Raw genomic sequence first — 22,240 nt, 5'->3', positions numbered from 1 at the left:
CCCTTTAAATGTCTTCAGAATGTCCTCTTGTGGCCTGGACATAATGTCTGATTGCATATGATTCACATCAGGGACTCTGGTCAAGTGGACCACAATGCACCACAGTGGACCACTCTGCCTACGGTGTGACTGCGTGTTCACACAATGAATCACAATGATTCACATGAATTTCAACAGTGCGTCTACAGTAAACAGAGACTGTGGAGACAGAAGAGAGTTGTTTTGGAATTGTCGTAGGTGTGTGATGTAACATTCATAGCTACTTACTCACGGTGGAACTTTTCCGAAATTGAAGTTTACTGTGAGATTTTATAACCGCACACTCATTTCCTCGGGCAGACCCCGGATATGACACAGACACGTCCGGGAAAGTGTCCCGGGAGAAAAAAGACCTGACATTTCATACAGTAGAATACAGGGGGCAGAGTTAGTTCTTCACAGGTTATCTCCGAACTCTTCTTTCTGTATACGATCCACCCCCTGACAATTCCACCCCTCAAATGTCTGTATGGGTCATTTATGATTTGTACGTGTGTGTAGGCATTGTAAGTGTTCGAGTAAATGACCAGTATTATGCAATACTGTGAGAGTGAGGTGGAATTATGTCATCAGTGATACTAACACAGAATTTCAAACCTGTCTGGCCTTTTCAACCAGACGCCACTGGGCTGTGACACAGCAATGTATTTCCCTCCTCCAGAGACAAAATACATGGGATTACTTCTATCAAAACAGTCTTACAACGCCTCTTCTTCAAAGAGTTGGCATGTTTCAACAGAGATGCACTGCACAGTATGTGACAGATGTTTGTACACATGAGCTGTAATAATAATAGTTCTTATCAGCTCACGCTCTCCACGGCCTTCCCCAGACTAAACCATCATGTCTACTTTCTGGATTATGGATTACAGGAATTCATTATTACACACACGATCTCTTAAAGGGATAGTTTAGTAAGATTACCGTTTTTATATTAGTTGATTTGATATGGGCATGACATTTAAAAATGTGCCTTTTTCAGCAGGACACGTTTTGGAACTTTTAGTTAGAAATATGTTATGTAGAACAAACATGCCTCTCCGACATGTAGAACAAGGAATAGAGTAGGCTCTATTCATGGAATTTCATGGAATGTGCGGCAACGTTTGGCAACTGAACATGGTGTAAGGGAGTGCGTAACTGGCGGCAGGAAGTCAGGCACAGGAGAGCAAAACTGGGTCATCAACGGAGCAGTTTGATTCATAAAACCCCCGGTAACCAGAACAACAAACAAATGGGTACAAAACCCGTCACACACCAGAGAAAACGTGCACATGCACTTACAATAAACAATTCTGCACAAAGACATGGGGGGAACAGAGGGTTAAATACACAACATGTCATGAGGGAAATGAGACCAGGTGTGTGGGAGGACAAGACAAAACAAAAGGAAAATGAAAAGTGGATTGATGATGGCTGAAAGACCGGCGACGCCGAGCGCCGTGCGAACAAGGAGAGGAACAGACATCGGTGGAAGTCGTGACACGCGGCCCATTCCTCCACCAGACAATCCCCCCCCTCAGGTTTCCATGTGACTCACTCTCCATAACGTGGGTGTAATGTAAGATGTAATAACGTGGGTGTAATGTAAGATGTAATAACGTGGGTGTAATGTAAGATGTAATAACGTGGGTGTAATGTAAGATGTAATAACGTGGGTGTAATGTAAGATGTAATAACGTGGGTGTAATGTAAGATGTAATGGGTGTAATGTAAGATGTAATAACGTGGGTGTAATGTAAGATGTAATAACGTGGGGTGTAATGTAAGATGTAATAACGTGGGTGTAATGTAAGATGTAATGGGTGTAATGTAAGATGTAATAACGTGGGTGTAATGTAAGATGTAATAACGTGGGTGTAATGTAAGATGTAATAACGGGGGTGTAATGTAAGATGTAATAACGTGGGTGTAATGTAAGATGTAATGGGTGTAATGTAAGATGTAATAACGTGGTGTAATGTAGATGTAATAACGTGTAATGTAAGATGGTGTAATAAGATGTAATAACGTGGGTGTAATGTAAGATGTAATAACGTGGGTGTAATGTAAGATGTAATGTGGGTGTAATGTAACGTGTAATGTAAGGTGTAATGTAAGATGTAATAACGTGGGTGTAATGTAAGATGTAACGTGGGTGTAAGATGTAATAACGTGGGTGTAATGTAAGATGTAATAATGTAATAACGTGGGTGTAATGTAAGATGTAATAATGTAAGATGTAATAACGTGGGTGTAATGTAAGATGTGTAATGTAAGATGTAATAACGTGGGTGTAATGTAAGATGTAATGTAAGATGTAATAAGATGTAATAACGTGGGTGTAATGTAAGATGTAATGGGTGTAATGTAAGATGTAATAACGTGGGTGTAATATAAGATGTATTAAACGTGGGTGTAATGTAAGATGGTGTGATGGTGTAATGTAAAATGTAATTACATGTAAGTGATGTAAGTACAAGTGTTGTAAGAGGTGAGCCAGCCTGCACGGGACTGTCGGGGCTTGCATGTTGTCAAGTAACGTCATTGAACACTTCTGACTGATATAAATACAGAGATATACTAACTAGAGGACAGTGACTGATATAAATACAGAGATATACTAACTAGAGGACAGTGACTGATATAAATACAGAGATATACTAACTAGAGGATATAGTGACTAGAGGACAGTGATATAAATACAGAGATATACTAACTAGAGGACAGTGACTGATATAAATACAGAGATATACTAACTAGAGGACAGTGACTGATATAAATACAGAGATATACTAACTAGAGGACAGTGACTGATATAAATACAGAGATATACTAACTAGAGGACAGTGACTGATATAAATACAGAGATATACTAACTAGAGGACAGTGACTGATATAAATACAGAGATATACTAACTAGAGGACAGTGACTGATATAAATACAGAGATATACTAACTAGAGGACAGTGACTGATATAAATACAGAGATATACTAACTAGAGGACAGTGACTGATATAAATACAGAGATATACTAACTAGAGGACAGTGACTGATATAAATACAGAGATATACTAACTAGAGTGACAGTGACTGATATAAATACAGAGATATACTAACTAGAAGACAGTGACTGATATAAATACAGAGATATACTAACTAGAGGACAGTGACTGATATAAATACAGAGATATACTAACTAGAGGACAGTGACTGATATAAATACAGAGATATACTAACTAGAAGACAGTGACTGATATAAATACAGAGATATACTAACTAGAGGACAGTGACTGATATAAATACAGAGATATACTAACTAGAGGACAGTGACTGATATAAATACAGAGATATACTAACTAGAGGACAGTGACTGATATAAATACAGAGATATACTAACTAGAGGACAGTGACTGATATAAATACAGAGATATACTAACTAGAAGACAGTGACTGATATAAATACAGAGATATACTAACTAGAGGACAGTGACTGATATAAATACAGAGATATACTAACTAGAGGACAGTGACTGATATAAATACAGAGATATACTAACTAGAGGACAGTGACTGATATAAATACAGAGATATACTAACTAGAGGACAGTGACTGATATAAATACAGAGATATACTAACTAGAGGACAGTGACTGATATAAATACAGAGATATACTAACTAGAGGACAGTGACTGATATAAATACAGAGATATACTAACTAGAGGACAGTGACTGATATAAATACAGAGATATACTAACTAGAAGACAGTGACTGATATAAATACAGAGATATACTAACTAGAGGACAGTGACTGATATAAATACAGAGATATACTAACTAGAGGACAGTGACTGATATAAATACAGAGATATACTAACTAGAGGACAGTGACTGATATAAATACAGAGATATACTAACTAGAGGACAGTGACTGATATAAATACAGAGATATACTAACTAGAGGACAGTGACTGATATAAATACAGAGATATACTAACTAGAGGACAGTGACTGATATAAATACAGAGATATACTAACTAGAGGACAGTGACTGATATAAATACAGAGATATACTAACTAGAGGACAGTGACTGATATAAATACAGAGATATACTAACTAGAGGACAGTGACTGATATAAATACAGAGATATACTAACTAGAGGACAGTGACTGATATAAATACAGAGATATACTAACTAGAGGACAGTGACTGATATAAATACAGAGATATACTAACTAGAGGACAGTGACTGATATAAATACAGAGATATACTAACTAGAGGACAGTGACTGATATAAATACAGAGATATACTAACTAGAGGACAGTGACTGATATAAATACAGAGATATACTAACTAGAGGACAGTGACTGATATAAATACAGAGATATACTAACTAGAGGACAGTGACTGATATAAATACAGAGATATACTAACTAGAAGACAGTGACTGATATAAATACAGAGATATACTAACTAGAGGACAGTGACTGATATAAATACAGAGATATACTAACTAGAGGACAGTGACTGATATAAATACAGAGATATACTAACTAGAGGACAGTGACTGATATAAATACAGAGATATACTAACTAGAGGACAGTGACTGATAGAAATAGAGAGAGATACTAACTAGAGGACAGTGACTGATAGAAATAGAGAGAGATACTAACTAGAGGACAGTGACTGATAGAAATAGAGAAAGATACTAACTCGAGGAGAGTGACTGATAGAAATAGAGAGAGATACTAACTAGGAGACAGTGACTGAGAAATAGAGAGAGATACTAACTAGAGTACTAACTCGAGGACAGTGACTGATAGAAATAGAGAGAGATACTAATAGAAATATAAATACAGAGATATACTAACTAGGAGACAGTGACTGATAGAAATAGAGATATACTAACTAGAGGACAGTGACTGATATACTAACTAAGATATACTAACTAGAGGACAGTGACTGATATAAATACAGAGATATACTAACTAGACAGTGACTGATATAAATACAGAGATATACTAACTAGAGGACAGTGATATACTAACTAGAGACAGTGAATATAAATACAGAGATATACTAACTAGAGGACAGTGACTGATAAAAATAGAGAGAGATACTAACTAGAGGACAGTGACATGACAGAGTAACTGGAATAGAGGAGGACAGTGACTGATATAAAGACAAGTGGTACTAACTAGAGGACAGTGACTGATACCAAATGGTTACTAACCCGAGGCTGACTGATATAAATAAGGTACAAATCTGTCGTTCTGCCGCTGAACAAGGCAGTTAGCCCACTGTTACTAACTCGGCCATCATTGTAAATAATCACTTGTTCTTAACTGACTTGCCTAGTTAAATAAAGGTTACATAAAATAATCCCACGATGAAAAAGAGTTTTAAACTCTGTTTATGTGGCCTTATTAAAGTCAGAATCCTCTAAAAGGGTATCAACCTTACGATGACCCCGTTTTCAAACTGCCAACCTCTGAATATAAGTGTTTTCATGAATGTCTACAAAAACAACAACAGTTTTTTCCCATTCTAACAATACTGTTATAGCAGAGCTATTCTCTCTCTGACTGTATGTCTCTCTCTTCACAGACATGCTGTGAAGTGGTCATATACTAACTCCACCCTTATTCATTGGTTCTGTAATAAACAGATGTACTACTTTGTTCCCACGACAGTTAAATATACATCAGAGCTGCTCTGTGATGCTGAGCTAACCAACCCTGCTGGAGCACTGAACAGCATCTATGACTGACGTCATATTGACAGATGTTTGCTTGACCTGCAGCATCACAGTCAGTCTGGACGAATCACAGCTGCTGGAGTGGATAAGGTTACAATAATAGAAATATAATTACTAGAATGGAAAAAGCCCCTCAGGCCACGGAAATTTGACAGGTATGTTCTAGTGGTTATATTTCTATGGTTCTAATCCTTTAGAGTATCCATGCGTCCAATACTGTGATAATTATGTGCTCCTAGAAACTGAACTTAAATAGGGTCAGAGACGAGTTTGGTCAAAGAGCAACTCATACCTTTTAAATAGAGAGATAATTCCTCTTTCAGCCTCCATACTGAGTATTTCCAGCTGAATATGGTTGAAGGAACGACCCCATCTAGTGGAAGAAAACAGACATGGTTCATGTGGGCTTTAAGAGGAGGGTAAGTACTACACAGACAAACACAGTAGACCTAGATTGACATGGTTCATGAAGGCTTTTACAGGAAGGTAAGTACTATACAGAGACACACAGTAGAACTAGATAGACATGGTTCATGAGGGCTTTTAGAGGAGGGTAAGTACTGTACAGAGAAACACAGTAGACCTAGATAGACATGGGTCATGAGGGCTTTTAGAGGAGGGTAAGTACTGTACAGAGTTTTAAACACAGTAGACCTAGATAGACATGGTTCATGAGGGCTTTTAGAGGATATAAGTACTGTACAGAGAAACACAGTAGAACTAGATAGACATGGTTCATGAGGGCTTTTAGAGGAGGGTAAGTATTCATTGTACAGTAAGAAACACAGTAGAACTAGATAGACATGGTTCATGAGGGCTTTTAGAGGAGGGTAAGTACTATCACAGAGAAACACAGTAGAACTAGATAGACATGGTTCATGAGGGCTTTTAGAGGAGGGTAAGTACTACACAGAGAAACACAGTAGAACTAGATAGACATGGTTCATGAGGGCTTTTAGAGGAGGGTAAGTACTATACAGAGAAACACAGTGGACCTAGATAGACATGGTTCATCAGGGCTTTTAGAGGAGGGTAAGTACTACACAGAGAAACACAGTAGACCTAGATAGACATGGTTCATGAGGGCTTTTAGAGGAGGGTAAGTACTACACAGAGAAACACAGTAGAACTAGATAGACATGGTTCATGAGGGCTTTTAGAGGAGGGTAAGTATTGTACAGAGAAACACAGTAGAACTAGATAGACATGGTTCATGAGGGCTTTTAGAGGAGGGTAAGTACTATACAGAGAAACACAGTAGAACTAGATAGACATGGTTCATGAGGGCTTTTAGAGGAGGGTAAGTACTACACAGAGAAACACAGTAGACCTAGATAGACATGGTTCATGAGGGCTTTTAGAGGGTAAGTACTATACAGAGAAACACAGTAGAACTAGATAGACATGGTTCATGAGGGCTTTTAGATGAGGGTAAGTACTACACAGAGAAACACAGTGGACCTAGATAGACATGGTTCATGAGGGCTTTTAGAGGAGGGTAAGTACTATACAGAGAAACACAGTAGACCTAGATAGACATGGTTCATGAGGGCTTTTAGAGGAGGGTAAGTACTACACAGAGCAACACAGTGGACCTAGATAGACATGGTTCATGAGGGCTTTTAGAGGAGGGTAAGTAATGTACAGAGAAACACATGGACCTAGATAGACATGGTTCATGAGGGCTTTTAGAGGAGGGTAAGTAATGTACAGAGAAACACCAGCCGTCATCAAGGAAACAGAATAATCACTGTATGTTGAAAGGCCTTTGTGCAAGCATACATTTCATAGTTGATATAGTTATGTTCATAATTCTAAAGTAAGAACAGTTATACATTTTGATATTATTTGATGAAATTAAGATTCATATGCAAATTGATCAACATTTTCCATAATTACAGTACCATAATTTAAAACTTTTATGAAAAAGAAAAGAGAGGAGATACCATAGCTAAAGGAACTTCAGCCAGTGGTGTTGGACCGAGAGAAAAACTGTGCTTTAAGTAAGGCACCCTGGATCTACACAATTGATGCAAGGAGACATAGACTCATCTTGACATGAGACTACTTATGAGGTCTAAAATCATCTGACAGATTTGGATTTTGGGGATAAATTCTGTATTTTATAATTTAAGGGTGAAAAGTAGACAATGGGCCAGGATAAACTAAAATCTATCGTTCGGTTTCCTTTAAACAGCCACTACAAATTTCAGTTATACTTTAGCCACCGCTAGATAAAAGTCAATGGGAGTGAGAGGGGTATCCATCATACATTTTACATTTGAGTCATTTAGCAGATGCTATTATCCAGAGCGACTTACTGGAGCAACTATGGTTAAGTGCCTTGCTCGAAGGCATCGACAGATTTTTCACATAGTCGGCTCGAGGATTCTAATCAGCGACCTTTTTGTAACTGGCCCAGCACTTAACCGCTAGGCTTCCTGCTGCCCACATACATTACATTGTAAAATACTGAACTTCCCCTTTAAGACATACTGTACAACATTCTGGATCATGTATTGACCCAATAAACATATCTAAATAGCACCTGATGAAGCTGGTGACACAGGGGCTGCAGGCTTGACTCATCTCCAGGGAGAGGTTACTGGACCCATTGGTGATGTTGAAGTGTGGGTAGAGAGAGAGGATCAGTTTGTGGGTGCAGATGTTCCTCTCCTCCACTTCCAACTTCCCCTCCACATCTCTGTTTCCTGTGGGGCTGATAGAGTGTATTTTAGTATCAGTGTAGTTTAGCGACATGTATCCATTCATTCAACAATCTATTCATTCATTGAACTTTCATTTAATCAGGAAAATAACATTGTGCCTAGTTTTTATGGGTTCAATATGTCTGTTTCTCCCTCAGTATCAGTGTTACACAGATTTGTGGTAGAAAGAGGCCTTGATCAGACTGGGAACCCAGACTGGTAGGAAGAGGCCTTGATCAGACAGGGAACCCAGACTGGTAGAAAGAGGCCTTGATCAGACAGGGAACCCAGACTGGTAGAAAAAGGCCTTGATCAGACTGGGAACCCAGACTGGTAGGAAGAGGCCTTGATCAGACAGGGAACCCAGACTGGTAGAAAGATGCCTTGATCAGACAGGGAACCCAGACTGGTAGAAAGATGCCTTGATCAGACAGGGAATCCAGACTGGTAGAAAGATGCCTAGATCAGACTGGGAACCCAGACTGGTAGAAAGATGCCTTGGTCAGACAGGGAACCCAGACTGGTAGAAAGATGCCTAGATCAGACTGGGAACCCAGACTGGTAGAAAGATGCCTTGGTCAGACAGGGAACCCAGACTGGTAGAAAGATGCCTAGATCAGACTGGGAACCCAGACTGGTATGAAGAGGCCTTGATCAGACAGGGAACCCAGACTGGTAGAAAGAGGCCTTGATTAGACAGGGAACCCAGACTGGTAGAAATATGCCTTGATCAGACAGGGCTCAGGAAGTTCCTTTGCAGTCCATATTTTGAACCCACTTGGATACACAAAACAGAGGATCGGAATCATGTGCAGAAATCACAAAGGACTTAACATACCCACACAGTCAGGAAGAGGGCATGCCTTTTCCCCACAGGAGGCTGAAAAGATTTGACATGGGCCCAAAGATCCTTAAAAGGTTTTACAGCTGCACCATCGAGAGCATCTTGACTGGCTGCATCACTGCTTGGTATGGAAAATGTCCCTCAACTGCAAAGCGCAACAGAGGGTGTTGAGGACAGCCCAGTACATCACTGGGGCCGAGCTCCCTGCCATCCAGGACCTCTCTATCAGGTGTGTCAGAGGAAAGCCCAGAAAATGCCAAAGACTCCAGCCACCCAAGTCATAGACTGTTCACTCTTCTACCATCCAGCAAACGATACCGGAGCACCGCCTCTCGTATCAACAGGCTCCAAGACAGCTTCTACCCCCAACCCATAAGACTGCTAAATAACCATAAGATTGCTAAATAATATCGTTAATGAAATGGTTCCCTGGATTATCTGCACGGACCCTATCTTGCACTGACTCTACTCACAAGACTATACATTATATACACACTATATACACATTCATTCACACACAATGACATACGCACATACACTTTTACACTCATCATATGCTGCTGCTACTCTGTTCTTTATTTCACTATTATTATTATCTATCCTGATGCCTAGTCACTTTAACCTGTCTTCATGTACACATCTACCTCAAATACCTCGTACCCCTGCACATTGATCTGGTACTGCTACTCCCTGTATATAGCTCCACCCTACATGATTGGGGTGGGCTCGTTAGCAAGCATGTCACGGTAAAGTTTCTAACAAGGAACAGAAAGTCCTTGTTCTAATTCTTGACTAAAACTACACACCTTATATTCAGTATTATGATTATAATAAGATTCATACATTCATACAGTAACAGAGTAGTATTCTGTTTAGTTATAATTCTAAGCTAAATGTATACATTATTTAGTCATTATTCATAAAAATCCCATAACAACAATACTCGCTTATTTTGTCACATGTTATAACTTGCTCTCTTACACAACCTGTGCAACCAGTCCCTTTGTGATCAGGTGAACGTTTATTGTCATGAATCTTGCCCTCAAGGCAGAACTGAGCGATTTGCGCTAGATGTCCCTGCTACAAAGTCAAAAGAGTTTGGTTATATCTAAAAATGAATGGAAAAAAAGTGCTTTAAGGTTCGGTATTAAGTTTAGCAGTGAGGTTAAGGTTAGGTTTACGGTTAGGGTTAGGTTTCAAATCTTTATTTTATGACTTTATGACTATTTTATGATTATGACTTTTATGCCCAGCTGCCTCCAGGGCAAGATTCACGACAAGAAATGCTAACCAGACCCCCTTTGATTTCACAGGAAATGAAACATAGAGAATCCATTTGCAGAAGTGCAGTTTCCATTACATTAGCAACTACTTCCACCCCTGTGGCTTTATAAGCTGTATAATTTCATAAGGGTTGTGAAAGATCCACGACGCACACAGCAAGAAACAAGAGGTAAGACATTCGAGAATCAGAATGTCATCTCTGGAAAAGCCTAATTAACTAGTGTCCTCAGTGATGCATAAACAATACTGTTTGATTGTAATATATATACTTGATTGTCTCTTGTACACATACATTTACTTTATGTATAGAAAATGGACTGCGTTAAAAATCAACTGAATGTGATATGATTTCTTATCAATACAATGCATGGAGTGGAATAGCACAGTGCATTGTAGACTGTATGACTCAGTCTTATTGAACGCAGGTATTTGACATGAAGCATTAGATTTTTAGAAGATACAGCACTACATGTATTTGTGTAGAATACAATGATGCTACTTTAGTACAAAAAAAGGCAATGTAATTGTAATTCAGCTAAATGTATTGTATCAGCTAAAACTCAGCTAAACATGTATTGCATCAGCGAAAACTAATAATGGTGGTTATTGTTGGGGAAGATGGTCTAATATATAACGCTAACTTTCGACATTAAAGCTTTATGCCAATGGTGTTGCTCATGGACGTTGTGAGGTGGGCATATTTCACCATGAAACACTGAGAATCTCACTGCGGATAACAGTGGGAGGCCGTTCCTTCTCTTGCTAGAACAAAAGCGATACCTACCGTGCCGACCCGGTAGCGACGAACCTGACGTTTCTACTTGTCGAATCGCAATGATTGTCAATCAGTGTCAAAACAACTGTTGCAGATCTCGTCAGTGTCAAAGAACTTGACTTGGAGCCAATCAGAGAGTACGAACCCCTAGGGGAGGGGCCAACAGAAGTGACAACAGGAAACGGAGGGCATTTTCTCCGTACATCCACGGTTACATTTCATGAACCAGTCACACTTCATATACAGTGCTGTGAAAAAGCATTCTCTACTTTTGCATATATTTTTTTATCATCTTCAACTAAAACCCAATATTAGATAAAGGGAAACTGGGTGAACAAGTAACCCAATAATTGCATACTTATTTTATTTATTTAATCAATAAGAGCAATGCCCCAGTGTGGAGAAATAATAACTGGTTGTGCCACCTTTACCTGCAATGACTCCAACCAATCCCTTCCTGTAGGTTTTGATCAGTGTCTCACGTTGCTGTGGAGGAATTGTGGCACACTCTTTCCATGCAGAATTTATTTTTGATTTATTTAACCTTTCTTTAACTAGGCAAGTCAGTTTTTAAGAACAAATTCTTATTTACAATGACGGCCTACACCTGCCAAACCCCGACGTCGCTGGGCCAATTGTGCGCCGCCCTATGGGACTCCCAATCACAGCAGGTTGGGATACAGCCAGGGATCGAACACTGCGATGCAGTGCCTTAGTCCGCTGAGCCACTCAGGATGTCAAATGTTCCTATTGTTCTATTGCTTATCTGTTTGTCAGTTTTCCAAGCTGGCTGGTGAAAATGCAGAATGGTGGAATCCCTCTGTGGCTGCTGTTGCTCCTCCATGTCCCTGGACTAGACTCTGCAACATGGAATCTATTCGGTGAGTTCCATTGAGCCTGGTTTGTACTGTGTTGTCAACTCCTACCGTCATTGTCATGCCAAAGGCCATGGTCATACAACACAAACAGATCTGGGACCAGGGGAAGTTCAGTTGGACAATAAAATCTGATATTCTCCTATCACTTCATCACAATTAAGTCATGTTAGTTTGAGAATGTCAATGTCCTGATGTTTTTATAGTAGACAGTCCAATGAATCAGGCATCGGCCATTCAAGTAGTGTACTCCTCAAACTCCTGTCTCAATTACTGCAACACACGTTTGTTTGTGAATGACATTGTTAGTAGGACAATGACCTGGTGTTTTCACAGTAGACTTTACAAGGAATCAGGAACAGTGTAGGGTTGGGTCCCAAAGACCCTCCCCTTGATTGATTAAGTGGACCTTAAGATTCATATGTTTTGCTGCAGGCCTTATAATAGATACTGTTGCTATGTGTCTAAAAAAACTCTGCAAAAGCATCTATATTAGTCTTTGTGGTTAAGCCCTGGCTGTTGTGAGAGTGTGCTTGCAAGCTGGGTCTGAGCCAGACAGAAACTAGATAAAGAGAAGTAACCACTGTCTGGTTTTGATATGTTGATCTTGTGTGACAGTGGACAATTCTAATAAATTCAGAGAAGCTACTGTACTAGGTCGCCTTATAAGGTAACCTCAGCTTATTGATACACACATACATTGATGTAGGTGATCATACCACTAGGGAGTGATCACATGAATAAAATCAGCTGCGCCCTTAAGTGGGGTGCAGAACTTACTCTCAAACATGCATGCTGTGTTTTCGTTGTCAACTTCTGTCTGCAATTGCATTAAATAAAGGTTTGATTGATTTTCTTAAAGAAGATATTGTCTGACTGCTGAATTCACCAATAAGCCAAAGATTGACAAGGGACAAGGAACCTACCCCGAGACAATAGGCCAATCATGTAGTGTTCTCCTCAAGTTCCTGTTTGCAAAGCACTAACAAGTTGGTTCATGCTTTGTACTGCCGCCTAATAGAAATGTAAGCAAACAGCAAAGTTGCATAAATCCGTTGTCAGTTGAAGCTCATCAGTCCAATTTTTAAACTGACTAACTTAAATCCTCACCCTCTCTGTGCTCACAGGTAAGTCCTCGACAGAGCCCACACAGGAGGGCGAGGTGAGGCTGGTGGGGGGTAAGCATGACTCAGAGGGTCGAGTGGAGGTGTACCACGAGGGGAAATGGGGGACCATCTGTGACGATGGCTGGGACCTGGCCGAGGCTCAGGTGGTGTGCCGTCAGCTGAAGTTCCCTGGCGTTGTATCTGCTGTCACTGGAGGGACTTATGGAGAGGGTGAGTATCTTACAAGGCTCATGTTCATTAGGCACCAAATGGAAGAAAATGGACTGAAACAGGGAGGGAATACATGGGTCGTATTCACTCGGCACAACATGGAAGAAAATGGACTGAAACAGGGAGGGAATACATGGGTCGTATTCACGAGGCACAACATGGAAGAAAATGGACAGAAACAGGGAGGGAACACATGGGTCGTATTCACTAGGCACAACATGGAAGAAAATGGACTGAAACAGGGAGGGAATACATGGGTCGTATTCACGAGGCACAACATGGAAGAAAATGGACTGAAACAGGGAGGGAATACATGGGTCGTATTCACGAGGCACAACATGGAAGAAAATGGACTGAAACAGGGAGGGAATACCTGGGTCGTATTCACGAGGCACAACATGGAAGAAAATGGATTGAAACAGGGAGGAGGGAATACATGGAAGAAAATGGACTGAAACAGGGAGGGAATACCTGGGTCGTATTCACAAGGCACAACATGGAAGAATAAAACAGTGCAACACAGAGTCAAATGGGTAGGCACTATCAGATCTTGTGCAGGAACGCTCATTTTCAAATCAAATCACATTTTATTGGTCACATACATATTATTGGCAGATGTTATTGCGGGTGTAGCGAAATGCTTGTGCTTCTAGCTCCGACATTTCAGTAATATTTAAGTAATTACACAACATATACCCAAGACACACAAATGTAAGTAGGAATGAATTAAGACTATATACATAAGGACAAGGGATATCAGCGGAACAGACAAAAATACAGTAGAATAGTATAGAAAAAAGTATATACATAGGAGATGAGTAATGCAAGATATGTAAACATTAGGTGACTAAAATATCATAGAATAGTATAGAATACGGTATATACATATGAGATGAGTAATGCCAGATATGTAAACATTACTAAACTGACTCATGTTCCGTTCTTTAAAGTGGTCAATGATTTCTAGTCTATGGCTATAGGCAGCAGCCTCTAATGTGCTTGTGATGGCTGTTTAACAGTCTGATGGCCGTGAGATAGAAGTTGTTTTTCAGTCTCTCGGTCCCAGCTTTGATGCACCTGTACTGACCTCACCTTCCTGGATGACACCGGGGTGATCAGGCAGTGGTTCGGGTGGTTGATGTCCTTGATGATCTTTATGGCCTTCCTGTAACATGGGGTTCTGTTGGTGTCCTGGAGGGCGGGTAGTTTGCCCCCGGGTAATTCGTTGGGCAGACCGCACCACCCTCTGGAGAGCCTACAGCACCCGATGCAGTTCCCGAACCAGGCGGTGATACAGCCCGACAGGAAACTTTCAATTGTGCATCTGTAAAAATATGTGAGGGTTTTAGGTGACAAGACAAATTTCTTCAGCCTCCTGAGGTTGAAGAGGCTCTGTTGTGCCTTCTTCACCACACTGCCTGTGTGGGTGGTCCATTTCAGTTTGCCAGTGATGTGTACGCCAAGAAACTTGAAGTTTTCCACCTTCTCCACTGCGGTCCTGTCGATGTAGATAGGGAGGTGCACCCTCTGCTGTTTTCATCTTTCAACGATCATCCTTTGTTTTGTTGACATTGAGTGAGAGGTTGTTTTCCAGGCACCACACTCCCAGAGCCCTCACTTCCTCCCTGTAGGCTGTCTCGTCCTCGTTGGTTGTCAAGCCTTCTACTGTGTCATCTGCAAATTTGATGATTGAGTTGGAGGCATGCTTGACCACGCAGTCATGGGTGAACAGGGAGTACAGGGGGGGGGGCTAAGCATGCATCCTTGTGGGGCCCCAGTGATAAGGATCAGTGTAGTGGAGGTGATGTTTTCTACCTTCACTACCTTGGAGCGGCCCGTCAAGAAGTCCAGGACTCAGTTGCACAAGGTGGGGTTCAGACCCAGGGCCTCAAGCTTAATGTTGAGCTTGGAGGGTACTATGGTGTTGAATGCTGAGCTATAGTCAATAAACAGCATTCTTACATAGGTATTCCTCTTGTCCAGATGGGATAGGGCAGTGTGCAAAGTGATGGCGATTGCATCGTCTGTGGATCTATTGGGGCGGTAAGCACATTTTAAGTGGGTATAGGGTGGTAGGTAAGGTAGAGGTGATATGATCCTTGACTAATCTCTCAAAGCACTTCATGATGACAGAGGTGAGTGCTACAGAGCGATGGTCATTAAGTTCAGTTACCTTTGCCTTCTTGGGTACAGGAACAATGGTGACCAACTTGAAGCATGTGGGGACAGCAGACTGGGATAGGGAGAGATTGAATATGCCCATAAACGCACCAGCCAGCTGGTCTGCACATGCTCTGAGGACAGAGCCAGGGATGCCGTCTGGACCGGCAGCCTTGCGAGGGTTAACACGTTTAAATGTTTTACTCACATCGACCACGGAGAAGGTGAGCCCACAGTCCTTCATGTTCTGTCAGCACAAGAATTTGAAACCTTTTGCTACAGTTTGTCTGAATATGACTCATTACATGACTTTGCCACCAGGACGCAGTGGAAAAAAACAAATATTATTAGCATTGTGAATAACTCTGAATCCCAAATCAAACCTCAGCAACCCCCTAGCCCCTAGCGACTTTTGTAAAAGTATGAGAGCGTTAGCAATATGACGACAAGGAATTTGGGATTCTTGGAGGGAGCAAGTTCAAATAGGTAGTGATTTGTGTGAATGGCAGGCAGCACCAGCAGAAGGAGTCAACTAACTTACTTTAATACACCACAATATAATATTTTTCTTATTTCTGCACATGATTTTGCTTGCTCCTTGTTTATCCTCTGTTTTGTATCCAAGGGTCGGGTTCAATCTGGTTGGATGATATGGACTGCAAGGGAACCGAGAAGTCCCTGTCCAGCTGTTCTTTCAAGGGCTGGGCGTTGACCGACTGTTCCCACAAGGAGGACGCAGGGGTCGTTTGTGAGAGAGGTACACTACTACACTGTGGGTGAATCTCAATAGTGTTTCCCCTGATTCCTTGGCTCCTCTCTTCTCCTTCTGAAAAGTCTCCACGCCTCCGTTGGAAAACATCAGAGAGAAGTGAGGAGAGCATTGGTGGATAAGATCCAATGCTCTCCCTGATTCCCTCTGATGTTTTTAGGTGATTTGAGAGGATTCAAGGAATTTAATAAAATACATTTCAGATTCACTCTGTGTGTCTGCAGCCCCTGTCTGACCAAAAGTTATGGAAGAAACAGACATTTTAACCCATAACAACTACACAAGGTTATTTTCCTGGTTAAATAAAGGGATGAATGAATACATGTTGTTAAACTTCACCGAAACTAAAATACACACTATCAGCCCTACATATTCCTACTCATCATGTACAGTCCTAATCATGTGTATTCCTCATACTGTACAGGCACAGATTTGACCAGTGACACAGTACATTTCCTGGACCACAGTCTGGGCCTGTCAGATGACCTGGGCGAGCTGTTTGACCGTGGGGATGCCTGTGACTTCCTCATCACAATCCAGAGCCCCACAGGAAACAGAGATGGGGAGGGGAAGTTGGAAGTGGAGGAGAGGAACATCTGCACCCACAAACTGATCCTCTCTCTCTACCCACACTTCAACATCACCAACGGGTCCAGTAACCTCTCCCTGGAGATGAGTCAAGCCTGCAGCCCCTGTGTCACCAGCTTCATCAGGTACTAGTCTATGACCCTTAGCAGGTGCTATTTAGATACACTTTGACCCTTAACAGGTGCTATTTAGATACACTTTGACCCTTAACAGGTGCTATTTAGATACACTTTGACCCTTAACAGGTGCTATTTAGATACACTTTGACCCTTAACAGGCGCTATTTAGATACACTTTGACCCTTAACAGGTGCTATTTAGATACACTTTGACCCTTAACAGGCGCTATTTAGATACACTTTGACCCTTAACAGGTGCTATTTAGATACACTTTATGTTTATTGGTTAAATACATACACAAGAATCCAAACGTGTCAGATGATTTTAGACCTCAAAAGTAGTCTGTCGAGATGAATCCACGTCTCCTTGCATCAATTGTGTAGATCCAGGGTGCCTTACTTAAAGCACAGTTTTCCTCTAGGCCCAACACCACTTGCTGAAGTTCCTTTTAAGCGATGGTATCTCCTAAAAATGTTTGAATACAAGTTAATTTATTTAAATGTCCTTGCTCTGGTTCTCTAGGTACCTTTACACCCGCAGCATCGACGTGACTGTTTCCTCTGCCCAGTGCCTCCACAAGCTGGCCTCAAAGTTTGGGGTGAAACGGCTGATGCAGGACACCGGCAGGCTCTTCACCGTACTCCTCCCTGAGGACCCCTCCTTCTACACCCAGGTCTCCCTGTACCAGTACTCCGTCCAGACTGGGGACCTGCTGCTTCAGGAGAACTGCCTCCAGTACCTGGCCTGGAACTGCGAGGCTCTGATCAATTCCCCGGCCTGGAGCGACCTCTCCACAGACCTCCTGATGGCCCTGTTGGCGCGGTCTGACCTCGTGGTACCGGACGAGGGGTTCCTCCTGCAAGCTCTGGAGAGTTGGATCATAGAGAAGGGTGACTTGACCGGCACTGAGAGCCAGGCGGCCCTGTTAGGCCACATCCGTTTCCCGATGATCCCTGCTGAGAAGCTCTACGATCTGCAGTTCACCTCAGAGCTCTACAGGAGCCACGAGAAGCTCTATCGTGTCAGCATGCTCAGAGGCTTCCAGTTCAACGCCTTGTCGTTCGACACTCTGAGGAAGCACAAAAGCAGTGAGAGTGAAGAAGAGCATGATTACCATCCCAGGATCTACACTGCTGAGCCATGGAGCGTCACCATCAACTCAACCAACAAAGAGCCACCACGCCAAGCTATGCGATATGATTACAACAGGCGCTACAATAACTACCAACCTTATTACCCCACGCCAGAATATGGCAAGTCATTCACAACACCAAACCACAATAGTGTGATTTACCAGACCAAGAAAACCAACCCCATCAGTTGGTCAGCAAGAGTCTTTAAGAACCAACGAGAATGTTCCAGGTGTATTTCCTTCCCCACTGCCAGTCTCTCTCTCCAAAGCAACCTCAGTCAAAACCAGACCAACAGTGTTCACTTCAGCAACCGACTGCTCCTAACATGTGAGGGCAGGTATGTCTTTCACGTCCAGGACTTCAAGAACGACATGGCCCAGATCCCTACTAACAGCAGTCTGGCCCTGTCCTACCCCTGTCCTGAAGGCCAGTATGACTTTCGCTTTGTGGTGAGACCAGAATACATCTGATAGCACTGCCTGGCACAGATGCAACAATGCTCCTAACATGAATCCACAAATCTAATAATGATGTCCCATTGCAAATCAATTGCTAATGTTTTTATTCAAGAGTTTGAAATTATGGTAATGTGGTTTTAGAAATATGTGACTGATTTGATCATAACCCTTTGTTGATTTGCTGAAAGCATATTAACATGTAGCACTGCTCTTACTTAAGTATTCATCAAAAACTATAACATCTCTGCTTGCACTTGAATAAAGGCATTTGAACATGCAGGGATGTGGATTATGTTTTTTCGCCCAAATGGCGGCTAGTTCTTCCCATAGAAATAGCTAGAGGTCTCGAGTGCCCAAAAGCTTGTTGTGCCATGGCTAACGCCATTGAAGACTGTCACCATTTTGAAGTTGTCTACTGGGTGGGTGGGGCTTCATATGGGTTAAGGAAGGATCACATAATTCCAATCGGGTCATCAGGAGGGATCATCCAATGAATTATAGTTCTGAGCAAAAATGTCCATAACTGCAGGCGGTAGTAAATCTCCAACCTTGCCTTTATACCTGTTCAAACCACACACTGCTTGTGGCAGGATGCACCCTTTCAGTTTGTTTGCCAAAATGGAGATGGCCTCAATGGTGCTGTCCTGTGCTCTCACAGACGCCATAATAGGACAGATTCAAAGATCTGATGTCTATCTAGTTCTACTGTGCTTCTCTGTGTAGTACTTACCCTCCTCTAAAAGCCCTCATGAACCATGTCTATCTAGTTCTACTGTGCTTCTCTGTGTAGTACTTACCCTCCTCTAAAAGCCCTCATGAACCATGTCTATCTAGTTCTACTGTGCTTCTCTGTGTAGTACTTACCCTCCTCTAAAAGCCCTCATGAACCATGTCTATCTAGTTCTACTGTGCTTCTCTGTGTAGTACTTACCCTCCTCTAAAAGCCCTCATGAACCATGTCTATCTAGTTCTACTGTGCTTCTCTGTATAGTACTTACCCTCTAAAAGCCCTCATGAACCATGTCTATCTAGTTCTACTGTGCTTCTCTGTATAGTACTTACCCTCTAAAAGCCCTCATGAACCATGTCTATCTAGTTCTACTGTGTTTCTCTGTACAGTACTTACCCTCCTCTAAAAGCCCTCATGAACCATGTCTATCTAGTTATTCTGTGCTTCTCTGTATAGTACTTACCCTCCTCTAAAAGCCCTCATGAACCATGTCTATCTAGTTCTACTGTGCTTCTCTGTATAGTACTTACCCTCCTCTAAAAGCCCTCATGAACCATGTCTATCTAGGTCTACTGTGTTTCTCTGTACAGTACTTACCCTCCTCTAAAAGCCCTCATGAACCATGTCTATCTAGTTCTACTGTGTTTCTCTGTATAGTACTTACCCTCTAAAAGCCCTCATGAACCATGTCTATCTAGGTCTAGTGTGTTTCTCTGTACATTACTTACCCTCCTCTAAAAGCCCTCATGAACCATGTCTATTTAGGTCTACTGTGTTTCTCTGTGTAGTACTTACCCTCCTCTAAAAGCCATCATGAACCATGAGGTTAACGACCTCGTTCTAGGTTAACGACCTCGTTCTACTGTGCTTCTCTGTGTAGTACTTACCCTCCTCTAAATGCCCTCATGAACCATGTCTATCTAGTTCTACTGTGTTTCTCTGTATGGTACTTACCCTCCTCTAAAAGCCCTCATGAACCATGTCTATCTAGGTCTGGTATGTTTCTCTGTACATTACTTACCCTCCTCTAAAAGCCCTCATGAACCATGTCTATCTAGTTCTACTGTGTTTCTCTGTGTAGTACTTACCCTCCTCTAAAAGCCCACATGAACCATGTCTATCTAGTTCTACTGTGTTTCTCTGTGTAGTACTTACCCTCCTCTAAAAGCTCTCATGAACCATGTCTATCTAGTTCTACTGTGTTTCTCTGTACAGTACTTACCCTCCTCTAAAAGCCCTCATGAACCATGTCTATCTAGGTCTACTGTGTTTCTCTGTGTAGTACTTACCCTCCTCTAAAAGCCCACATGAACCATGTCTATCTCGTTCTACTGTGTTTCTCTGTGTAGTACTTACCCTCCTCTAAAAGCCCACATGAACCATGTCTATCTAGTTCTACTGTGTTTCTCTGTGTAGTACTTACCCTCCTCTAAAAGCCCTCATGAACCATGTCTATCTAGTTCTACTGTGTTTCTCTGTGTAGTACTTACCCTCCTCTAAAAGCTCTCATGAACCATGTCTATCTAGTTCTACTGTGTTTCTCTGTGTAGTACTTACCCTCCTCTAAAAGCCCACATGAACCATGTCTATCTTGTTCTACTGTGCTTCTCTGTGTAGTACTTACCCTCCTCTAAAAGCCCTCATGAACCATGTCTATCTCGTTCTACTGTGTTTCTCTGTGTAGTACTTACCCTCCTCTAAAAGCCCACATGAACCATGTCTATCTAGTTCTACTGTGTTTCTCTGTGTAGTACTTACCCTCCTCTAAAAGCCCTCATGAACCATGTCTATCTAGTTCTACTGTGTTTCTCTGTGTAGTACTTACCCTCCTCTAAAAGCCCTCATGAACCATGTCTATCTAGTTCTACTGTGTTTCTCTGTGTAGTACTTACCCTCCTCTAAAAGCCCACATGAACCATGTCTATCTAGGTCTACTGTGCTTCTCTGTGTAGTACTTACCCTCCTCTAAAAGCCCTCATGAACCATGTCTATCTAGTTCTACTGTGTTTCTGTGTAGTACTTACCCTCCTCTAAAAGCCCTCATGAACCATGTCTATCTAGTTCTACTGTGTTTCTCTGTGTAGTACTTACCCTCCTCTAAAAGCCCTCATGAACCATGTCTATCTAGTTCTACTGTGTTTCTCTGTGTAGTACTTACCCTCCTCTAAAAGCCCTCATGAACCATGTCTATCTAGGTCTACTGTGTTTCTCTGTGTAGTACTTACCCTCCTCTAAAAGCCCTCATGAACCATGTCTATCTAGTTCTACTGTGTTTCTCTGTGTAGTACTTACCCTCCTCTAAAAGCCCTCATGAACCATGTCTATCTAGTTCTACTGTGTTTCTCTGTGTAGTACTTACCCTCCTCTAAAAGCCCTCATGAACCATGTCTATCTAGGTCTACTGTGTTTCTCTGTGTAGTACTTACCCTCCTCTAAAAGCCCTCATGAACCATGTCTATCTAGTTCTACTGTGTTTCTCTGTATAGTACTTACCCTCCTCTAAAAGCCCTCATGAACCATGTCTATCTAGGTCTACTGTGTTTCTCTGTATAGTACTTACCCTCCTCTAAAAGCCCTCATGAACCATGTCTATTATTCCTCCACTAGATGGGGTCATTCCTTCAATCATATTCAGTTGTAAATACTCCTTATGGAGGCTGAATTGGGTTAACAGAA

The 22,240-nt window shown here is 41.7% G+C and overlaps 1 protein-coding gene and 1 long non-coding RNA gene across 2 annotated transcripts; one reads left to right on the top strand and one right to left on the bottom strand.

Annotated features, from left to right (window-relative positions):
• Positions 1–7,514: 7,514 nt before the first annotated feature.
• Positions 7,515–11,631, bottom strand: LOC135554736 (uncharacterized). The gene is made up of 2 exons (XR_010457731.1): positions 11,405–11,631; positions 7,515–8,503 (listed from the first exon to the last, which is right to left on the bottom strand). It is a non-coding gene; the product is annotated as an uncharacterized LOC135554736 (long non-coding RNA).
• Positions 10,650–19,111, top strand: LOC135554735 (galectin-3-binding protein A-like). Its single transcript, XM_064987170.1, has 6 exons — positions 10,650–10,789; positions 12,173–12,276; positions 13,398–13,607; positions 16,393–16,524; positions 16,961–17,249; positions 17,766–19,111. Exons 2-6 carry the CDS (start codon positions 12,195–12,197, stop codon positions 18,844–18,846), a joined length of 1,794 nt encoding a protein of 597 aa, XP_064843242.1. The 5' UTR covers positions 10,650–10,789; positions 12,173–12,194; the 3' UTR covers positions 18,847–19,111.
• Positions 19,112–22,240: the final 3,129 nt, after the last annotated feature.

Source organism: Oncorhynchus masou, chromosome 14, assembly GCF_036934945.1.
Source record: "Oncorhynchus masou masou isolate Uvic2021 chromosome 14, UVic_Omas_1.1, whole genome shotgun sequence".
Taxonomy (NCBI): domain Eukaryota; kingdom Metazoa; phylum Chordata; class Actinopteri; order Salmoniformes; family Salmonidae; genus Oncorhynchus; species Oncorhynchus masou.
The sequence above is the reverse complement of the archived record's forward strand: the minus strand, read 5'-3'. Positions and strand labels throughout refer to the sequence as shown.